This window comes from Lontra canadensis, unplaced genomic scaffold (assembly GCF_010015895.1).
Source record: "Lontra canadensis isolate GAN:19392208 unplaced genomic scaffold, GSC_riverotter_1.0 scaffold190, whole genome shotgun sequence".
In the NCBI taxonomy this organism is placed as follows: domain Eukaryota; kingdom Metazoa; phylum Chordata; class Mammalia; order Carnivora; family Mustelidae; genus Lontra; species Lontra canadensis.
The window spans coordinates 1376529-1386428 of NW_022631184.1; the positions used below are offsets into that span (position 1 = coordinate 1376529).

General features: G+C 38.1%; 1 protein-coding gene across 1 annotated transcript; it reads left to right on the forward strand.

Annotated features, from left to right (window-relative positions):
- Positions 1-8697: 8697 nt before the first annotated feature.
- On the forward strand, positions 8698-9641 carry LOC116861107 (olfactory receptor 2G3-like). Its single transcript, XM_032847588.1, is given in 2 exon segments — positions 8698-8941; positions 8944-9641. Coding segments are annotated over 2 exon segments (942 nt in total).
- The last annotated feature ends 259 nt before the right edge of the window (positions 9642-9900 follow it).

Sequence of the window (9900 nt, forward strand, 5' to 3'; positions counted from 1 at the left end):
CTGCTTTTGCAAAAGTTAAAACAAAATTGTAGCACCTGGGTGGCTCAGTAAGTTAAGCCTCTGCCTTTGGCCCAGGTCATGATCCCAGGGTCCTGGGATCAAGCCCAGTATCAGGCTCTCTGCTCTGCAGGGAGCGTGCTTCCCCCTCTCTCTCTCTGCCTGCCTCTCTGCCTACTTGTGATCTCTGTCTGTCAAATAAATAAATAACATCTTAAAAAAAAAGATAAAACAAAGTTGACAAACATTTACCTAGAGTAAGAAAAAAAGGAAGAGTCAGCACAGAAAGAGAATAATACCAAAATTTTTATGAAACCATAAAAGACCCCAAATGCCAAAATGATCTTGAGATAAAGAATGAAGCTGGAGGCTTCACGCTTGCTAATTTCAAACTATATTACAAACTATAGTAATAATTAAAAAACTATAGATTTGGCTTAAAAATAAACACATAAATCAATGTGAGAGAACATAGAGCCCAGAATAAACCAAACTTACACAGTCAATTTATGGAAAAAAAAAAAAAAAGCCAAGAATATCCAATTGTAAAAGGACAATCTCTTCAACAAATGATGCTGGGAAAATTGGACAGCCACATGCAGAAGAATGAAATTGGACCACAATCTTACACCATACATAAAAATTAACACAAAGTGGATCAAAAATTTTAATATAAGACCTGAAATCATAAAACTTCTAGAAGAATCATGAGGTAATCTGCTTGACATCAGTCTTGGCCATGATTTTTTTGGGATTTGACACCAAATGCAAAAATGAACAGGTGAGACTACATCAAACTAAAAGCTTCTGCTTTTTTTTAGGATGAAAAGAGAGCCTATTCAGCTCTTTTCACAGTTTGGCTATTGTGGATGTTGTTGCTATGAACATTGGGGTGTGTATGCCCCTTCTTTTCACTACCTCTGTATCTTTGTGGCAAATATCCAGTAGTGCAATTGCTGGGTCTTAGGGTAGCCCTATTTTTAACTTTTTGAGGAACCTCCATACTCTTTTCCAAAGTGACTGTACCAACTTGCATTCCCATCAACAGTGTAAGAGGGTTCTCTTTTCTTCACATCCTCTCCAACATTTGTTGTTTCCTGCCTTGTTAAATTTTGTATTCTAACTGGTGTAAGGTGGTATCTCAATGTGGTTTTGGTTTGAATTCCCCTGGTGGATAATGATATTGAATATTTTTTCATGTTACTATTAGTCACAGAATGTCTAAAACTAACAGCGCAGGACAAAACAGATGTTGGAGAGGAGGTAGAGAAAGAACTCTTAAACTGTTGGCGAGAATGCAAGCTGGTGAAGCCACTCTGGAAAACAGTATGGAAGTTTCTCAAAAAATTGAAAAATAGAACTATCTTTTGATCTAGCAGTTCTACTTCTTGTTATTTATTTGGAGAAAATGAGAACACTAACTGAAAAAATGTAAATGCATATCTATGATCAAAGCAGTATAATTTATAGTAACCAAGATATGCTAACAGGCTAAGTATCCATCAGTGGATAAATGGATAAAGAAAATGTGGCATATATACACAATGGAATACCATTTAGCCATTAAAAAATATAATATTGCCATTTATAGCAACATGGATGGACCTTGAGGACATTATGCTAAGTGAAATAAGTTAGACAGAGAAAGATAAATACCTTATGGTCTAACTTGTTTGTGGAATCTAAAACAAAACAAAACAAAATGACAGAGAACAGATTGCTGGTTTTCAGAGGCAAGGGGGGATGAGATTTAAAATAGGTTAAAAAGTACAAACTTTAGTTATAAAATAAGTTAGTCATAGAGATACAGTATACAGCATGGTGAATCTAGGTAATAATACTGTATTGTATATTTGGATATACTAAAAGAGTAAATCTTAAAAGTTTTCATTCACAAGAAAAAAATATATAACTGTGGTGATGGATGTTAACTAGATTTATTCTGGTCATCATTTCACAATATATGCAAATATCAAATTATTGTGTTGTATACCTGAAAATAATATTATATATCAATCATATCTGAATTTTAATGAAGAGAGAAGAATCATAAAGCCAGAAATGAAAGTGGGTATATTATAACTGATATCACAGAAATACATAGGATCATAAGAAATGATTTTGAACAACTATATATACCAACTAATTAGATAACCAAGAAGAAATGTCTAAATTCCTAGAAGAATACAACTTGGCAAAACATTCTGTTCCCTGATTATTTAAAAGTTCTAAATAAAATAATGCATGTGTATAATATGCAACCTACAGCAGAGCAGAAACATGTTTGTCCTTTAATAATTCTGGAAGCAAGCTTGCATCTCTTTCTGATATGGGAAAACATTGCCTTCAGTAGTATTAATGTTTTCAGGACACAGAGGAGTTTTGATTCTACAAAAGCTTAATACTAACACTAAGAAAGCTTTTACTGAAAGTTAATTGGCAAATCCAGCAGACTGTTGAAAAAAATGAAGAATTTACTCTTTTACTCAAAGGTTTCTAACTTCAATATCAAGAGGATACATTTCACTAGCAGCTTTATTTTGCTCTTTTGCCTCAAGCAACATATTTGCGAATACTATTTTTTCATTCCTTCTTCCTAAAGCTGTCATGACTAATACCCTGGTAGAAACACAGATTCCTCCATATGTAAAACTTTGGTTGTCTGTACTCTCTATAACCAACCACTGAGTGTGATCCAGAGAATGCTAGAAAGATGCTGTAGATCTATAAGACATGAAGAATGGCCTCTTTTGTGAACAAAATCTGGGTTATTTTTCAATGAAATAAGGTGAATATAGAAGGAGATTGGTAAATACTTCTTCCATATGGGCTAAGGTTCAAGTACAAAAATTTGTGACAATTCTCTCTAAGCTGGGTTTGCATGAGCTCATGACCAGCATCCCATGGTGTGGGAAATCTCTGCAATCAGTAAGGTGTTCAAAAACAAAGCCAGTCAGATTTATCATCTCTGAAGATCTCTGAAGGGTAATGATTCCAGTAGATGGAATGGAATGAAGTCATGGTTTTATACTGTAGAAAAAAATTTTTTTAAGAAAAACAGTATTGTAAAATATGGTATTTCATAAAGATGCCATAAAGTTTCCCTATGGCAAGAAAATATAAATGTTCACCTAAAATTGAGAGATACTCAATTTTCTATTGAAGTGTTAAGTTTATGTTTAATATATACTGAATCACACATGTAAACTTTTATAACAGAAAAGTCTGCTATGATTGGCATCAGTTTGCACCTCTGCACATCTTTCCTAAGCAGCCGAGAGAAATAAACTAATGTGGCCAGAGACTTTATTTCAGACCTATTCCAGGACAATTTTATTGTGTCATGGTCTTTCCCTCAGCTCACTGAGGCATATTCTCCAGGGGGAAGATATTCTGAAAAGAATAAATTAGAAGGAGTAGAAATCCCTTTAGAATGCTCTTGTGTACAAACTTAGCCCTTGAACTAATTACCTATGTGACATAGCCTGGGTCTCAGAGGATCCAAGAGAATAAATCACAGGAGGCTCCCTTCAGTGTCAGCAAATTCTTGCTGTTGTGGCTGAATTCAAGTTAATCCTATCTATCCCTCTCTCAACTAAATGCCAGGCCCTCTGAAGAGAATATGCCTCTTTCCAACCCAGTCTCAACATCCAAGTGCCAGCTCCTTGCCTTTCTACACTTCTTCCTTCTTCAACTCAGGGTAAAATGGGTGGGAGAGACCATGTTAGGTTTGAGTACTTATGTTAGCATTCATTTCTCTTCTGGTAAATTTCAAAGAAGATTCAAAAGGAGGTTATCTTATATACCCAATGAGGGTGCCCCTAATACATAGGGGCAACTGGGTAACTCAGTCAGTTAAGCATCTGACTCTTGATTTCAGCTCAGGTCATGATCTGAGAGTCACAAGCTGGAGCCACATGGGGGGCTCTGGGCTCACTGAGGAACTTGCTTACCTCTCTGCCTCTGCTCCTCTTCCCACTCACTCTCTCTCTCTCTCTCTCTCAAATAAATAAATGAATGAATAAATTAAAAAATAAAACACATAGTACCCCAAATAATAGTATTGAAGATAGTACACTCAAACCTAATGATGGCCTCCTTAACACCATCACTACAATAATTTTCAGAGCCAGGAACACATTAAGACTCAAGAAAATATATATTTCAAGAAGTCAGTGACAGAAGGAAAGACAAAAGACAAAATTCCCCAAAAGGAAAGAGAGAAAAGAATAATCATCCAAGTACATGTCAGGTGTTAAACATTGCACGAGATATTACAGAAAAAAACATTAAGAGCATAGGATATAAATGTTCTGTCACCTCATATCTTACATGATGGGAGAGACAAAAGTCTTAGGAAAAAAATAAAAATTTGAACCAAGTCTATAATGTTAAGTAGAATTTGAGAAAAGAAATAGAAAACCATTATTATGACAGGTGAAAGATACATTACAAGCGAATGGAGGCACCAGTGACTATACCCATATTTTAAGTCAACAAGATCAGCCTAACATAAGAATTTATGTGGAACAAGAGTTAAAAATGGAATTAAATTTAATTATGGAAGGAGATATCTCATTCTTAGTAAGTGCAGAATCTAGCTATTCTTTTATACATTTATTAAATACCTGCTTCAGGCCAAAACTAGTGTAGATGCTAGAGAAGCAAGTGACCCAAACATAGGGCAAGCTCCTAAAATGTTCTCAGGCTGAAGGAGAGGCCAGCAAGTTACTGTAGTGGCAGAATAGGAAGATGAATATAGACACAAGAAAGAGGAGATGAGGCATTTCTGGGAAATGATGCTTGATCTTGGCTGTATAGGTACATAGAACCCCAGCAGGTTAATGTAGGAGAAAGAGAAGTTAGCTAATGCAAAGGAACAGAAGCTAGAGGGGTGCTTTTCAAACAAGATGAAGGGGGTGAGGTTGGTGAGAGAGGAAGCATGTGATTACAGACCAGAAAAGAAATAACACTAGATACACACCTGGTGTTTGGAGGGTTTCTGAAGATTTAAGCAACAGAGAGAAAAAAATGAGCATTGTAATTTCCAAATATTACTCAAGGATGATATTACTCCCAGGAATATTACTTGGGTAGAACAGCATGAAGGATGGATTAGGTTGGATATAACAATCTCAGTTAATAATAGAAAGTCTCACATTGTGGCAACAAGGTCATCCATTGGATCATTTTAACTCATTCTTGAATTTTGTGAAGAATTATTTTTCTGGTATTCTCAAAGACCAGGGACCCAAGCAAATTACTTCTATTGGTTTTGTTGCATGGAGAAAATATTTTTAAAATACTTTTATTTTTCTTTTCAGTGTTCCAGAATTCATTGTTTATGCACCACACCCAGTGCTCCATGCAATATGTGCCCTGCATAATACCCACCACCCGGCTCACCAAACCTCCCACCCATCTCCCCTCCAAAACCCTCAGTTTGTTTCTCAGAGTCCACAGTCTCTCATGGTTTGTCGCCCTCTCCAATTTCCCCCAACTCACTTCTCTCCATCTCCCCATGCCCTCCATGTTATTCCTTATGCCCCACAAATAAGTGAAACCATATGATAATTGACTCTCTCTGCTTGACTTATTTCACTCAGCATAATCTTTTCCAGTCCCATCCATATTGGTACAAAAGTTGGATATTCATCTTTTCTGATGGAGACATTATACTCCATAATACTCCATAATACTCCATAGTATATATAGACCATATCTTCTTTTTATCCATTCATCCATTGAAGGGCATCTTGGTTCTTTCCACAGTTTGGCAACTGTGGCCATTGCTGCTATGAACATTGGGGTACAGATGGCCCTTCTTTTCACTACATCTCTATCTTTGGGGTGAATATCCAATAGTGCAATTGCAGGATCATATGGAAGCTCTATTTTTAATTCCTTAAGGAATCTTCACATACTTATCCAAATTTGACCCCTCTGTAACTTTCCCATGTGTGATATAGTTTTCCTACTGAAACAAACAAACAAACAAAAAAACCTCAGTATATATTTCCTTCCCTTTAAAGTGAGAATACATTTAAGGAAAGATATTAATGGTACTTATACTGATAACAGCAAATCCTTCAAATAGATTTTTCAAGAGCGCATTTCTAGATTCCAACTCAACCTCCCCCCAAATGCCCAGTGTATCAATGACCCAATTTTAAAATGTTGCCTGAACAAAGAAAAAATATAGATGTGGTTTGGCAGCTTCAAACATGGTGCCTTTAGATTTTTACAATCTCACCCATATTTCCACTAATGAAGGTTTTTTTTTTTTCATAACCTCCATTCTTCTCCTCATTTTAAGCATGTTATTAAAGACACCATAATTTTTTAAAATATGAAATTTCTCAACCACATTCCTTCCCCCTATCTTATAATGGTGACATTGAATTTTAAAGCAAAATCCTATTTAAGCTCTATATTTTTATTTTCAGTGAGCTTCTTGCCTGTTGGGGTAAGGTGGATTAGGCATTCCTGCCAGTTTTGCATCACCATAGATTTGCATGTTTTTCATGAAGCAGAGGAGTGAAAAGGTCAGGTTTCTGGGCTCCAGGTGTAGACTCGCTTTATCCTGTAGCAGCTCTGATCTCTCCTAACAGGTTTCATAACCCCCTGAGCCTCAGTTTCTTTCCACTTACTACTTATGTTCACCATTTATTTAGCATCACTTTTTATATGCAAATAGTGTGTAAAGTAAGTGTAAAGATCATCTCTCTGGAGATGAGGAAATGTAGAGGGCTCTCTAGTTGTTAAAATACGGGAAGCAGGAATTAAACCATGACAACAAACTTCCTCTCTTCCTAGTTTCATGGGTACTGTTGTGCTTTTGGTTTTTTGTTTATTATTATCATTATTATTTAGTAAAATGATCATTTTTGATGATCGAGCAGGAGGCTGGACAAAGCAAAAGCTGGCTCCTTGCACCCCCTCTCCACCCGCTTCCCTCGATAATGTGTGTGACATTCCACAGGCACCCCTGACCGCCATAAGAAACCAATTGTTAACTTGCAGAGATCACAATCCTGCAAGACAGGAATCTCCCAACTATCTTGATGTTAATGGCTTGCTAAAAGACAACAGTGGTCTCCCCGCACTTGTAGGCCCTCTTTAGCATATGAAAACTTCTTGAAACCTCCCTTCCCCTCAGCTTCCCCCAACTGCAGGGTACATAACCTGCCATCCCTCACAACCCGGGGCAGCAGCTCTTCCTGCCCATGGATCCTGTCCCCGTGCTTTAATAAACCACCATTTTGCACCAAAGATGTCTCAAGAATTCTTTCTTGGTCATCGGCTCCGGACCTCAGCCCACTGAACCTCACCTAGGTTCTAGAACTTCATCAATTTTGAGAATAGACAAGTCATTTATTTCAGTATACTTTCTATTCCCATGCATCCTTTAGGGCACTTGATCTTTCTCCAAACCTTGAAAGCTGAACATTATCTTTTGCATTTTCATGCAAGAAGGCTGATGTTCAAAGTGTTGATGTTACTCTCCCAAAGTCCTCAGCTCACTCAGTTCCTCATTCTGCCAGAACAGTGATAGGCAGAATGTGGATTGAGAAAAATTTCTCCAGTTAAAACACTGTGCTTATCGCCCTACAATGGGTGTTCCAAGCATATACACAGTGTCTACCCCTGAAACAGAATCCTAAGCCCCATTTCCTGAATCATGTTTTTTTTTCATTTTTTATTAAAATTAACCTATATTTGCTACTACTGATTACACACTGCCTAAAAATGCTTACAAAATAGCATTTTTAAAGAAAGAGAATAATCTCCTCCCAGTATCTTCAGGGTTTCTCATCACACTTAAAGATAATCAATCCCAGAATACTGCTTTCTCTCCTCCTGAAACACAGCATTACATTTGCCTCTCTTATGTGGTGGTACTTTTTCTGATCCTCAGAAAGTGTCCACAATTATGAACATTTGCAAGCTAACTCAATACACTGTGCTGTAATATCTATGAGTCAAAAGAATTAAATATATGTCAAAATGCAAGGTGCTCATTCCTAGTTGCCTGACAATATGGTACAAAAAGAGTTCCTACTTGAATTCATTTTTCCAATTACACTGACTGTATTTAATAATAATTCTGATACCCTTTGTCCATTATCATTTGACGCATAAATAGAAATAACACTATAATTTCTAACACTTTCCAAAAACTTGACTCAATTTTTCATTTTCCATCCTTCATTAAAAGCTTTGTTTCACCCTCATGGTGTTTGCTTTTACCAAGCCCATATTGCGTAGACTCTTTTTTTTTTTTTTTTAAGGATTTTATTTATTTATTTATTTGACACAAGCAAGCAGAGAGGCAGGTAGAGAGAGAGAGGGAAGCAGGCTCCCTGCCGAGTAGAGAGCCCGATTCAGGGCTCAATCCCAGGACCCTGAAATCATGATCCAAGCTGCAGGCAGAGGCTTAACCCACTGAGCCACCCAGGTGCTCGTATACCAAAAAAAGGTAAAGCCTCCTATTTCACATGTCTTTCTGTATAAGTAAGTTCTGTGAAATTTTTGTGTAGTCTTCAAATGTAATGTACAAAATTATAAATAAACTGTGCATGGTTTTTAAATAGCTTTAATAAGTGTCAAATAAAGTACAGATCCAAAATTTAAAAAAAAAATTACAAAAGTCACACTTACTCTCTAAACTGTGTCTCTCTCTTTCCAGCCATACATAAGATGGTTGCCATGGAAGGAGAAAATGTGAGTTTCCCCAGCATGATTGTGTTGCTGGGCTTCTCAGATTATCCATGGCTAGAAATGCCCCTCTTTGGAGTTGTCCTGGTCTCTTACATCTTCACCCTGATGGGGAACAGCTCCATCATCATTCTTTCTATGGTGGATCCCAGAATCCAGACCCCCATGTACTTCTTCCTGGACAATCTCTCTGTGCTGGACCTTTGTGTCACCGGCACCATTGTGCCCAGCTGCTGGACAACCTGTGGGGGCCAGAGAAGACCATTGCTTCCTGGGGCTGCATCACCCAGGCTTACCTCTTCCACTGGACAGGATGCACTGAATGTGCCTTACTGGCAGTAATGGCTTTTGATCACTATGCGGCTATCTGCCAGCCCCTCCAGTACACTCTCATCATGTGGCCACGGGTGTGTTTGCAACTGGCAGTGGCTGCCTGGTCCAGTGGCCTGGCCAACTTAGTACTCCAAGCTACATTCACTCTCCAGCTCTACCACTGTGGTCACCATACACTCGACCACTTCTTCTGTGAAGTACCTGTTCTGATCAAGCTGGCCTGTGGTGACACCACTGTTAATGACCTGTCCTTGGCTGTGGGAGCCATCCCTTTTGCACTGATGGCTCCCCTGCTTGTGTCAGTCTCCTACACATTCATTGCCAAGGCTGTGTGGAAGTTACCTTCAGCTAATAGGAGATACAAGGCCCTCAGTGCCTGCAGCTCCCACTTGGTGGTTGTCATCATGTACTTAGGACCAGCCATGTACATGTACCTCCAACCCCCTACCAATAGCACCCAGGCCAAATTCATGTCCTTCTTCTACTGTGTTATCACCCCACTGCTCAACCCACTCATCTACGCCCTGAGAAACAAGGATGTGAAGAGAGCATGGAAAAGGATCCTACAACCCCAGAGTGAGGTAAATTCCTAAAAAGGATAGAAATCATAAAAAAAAAAAAAAAAAAAAAAAGTCCCAGGTAATCTCTGCCTGTCTTCTGGGCCAATCACATGCACAACTCAGTAACTATCAGCAAGTCTGTTTCCAAATGAGTGTCCATGAGCCCCAAGGAAAGAGTTCCCATCTCTTAACATCAACCATCCTAATGCCTAGAGAAACTCTTCCAACTAGAAAGTGCTTGGTTTGAAATCTCAAGTGAAGCAATCCTGCTCCTTTTGACCTTCCCCAAATG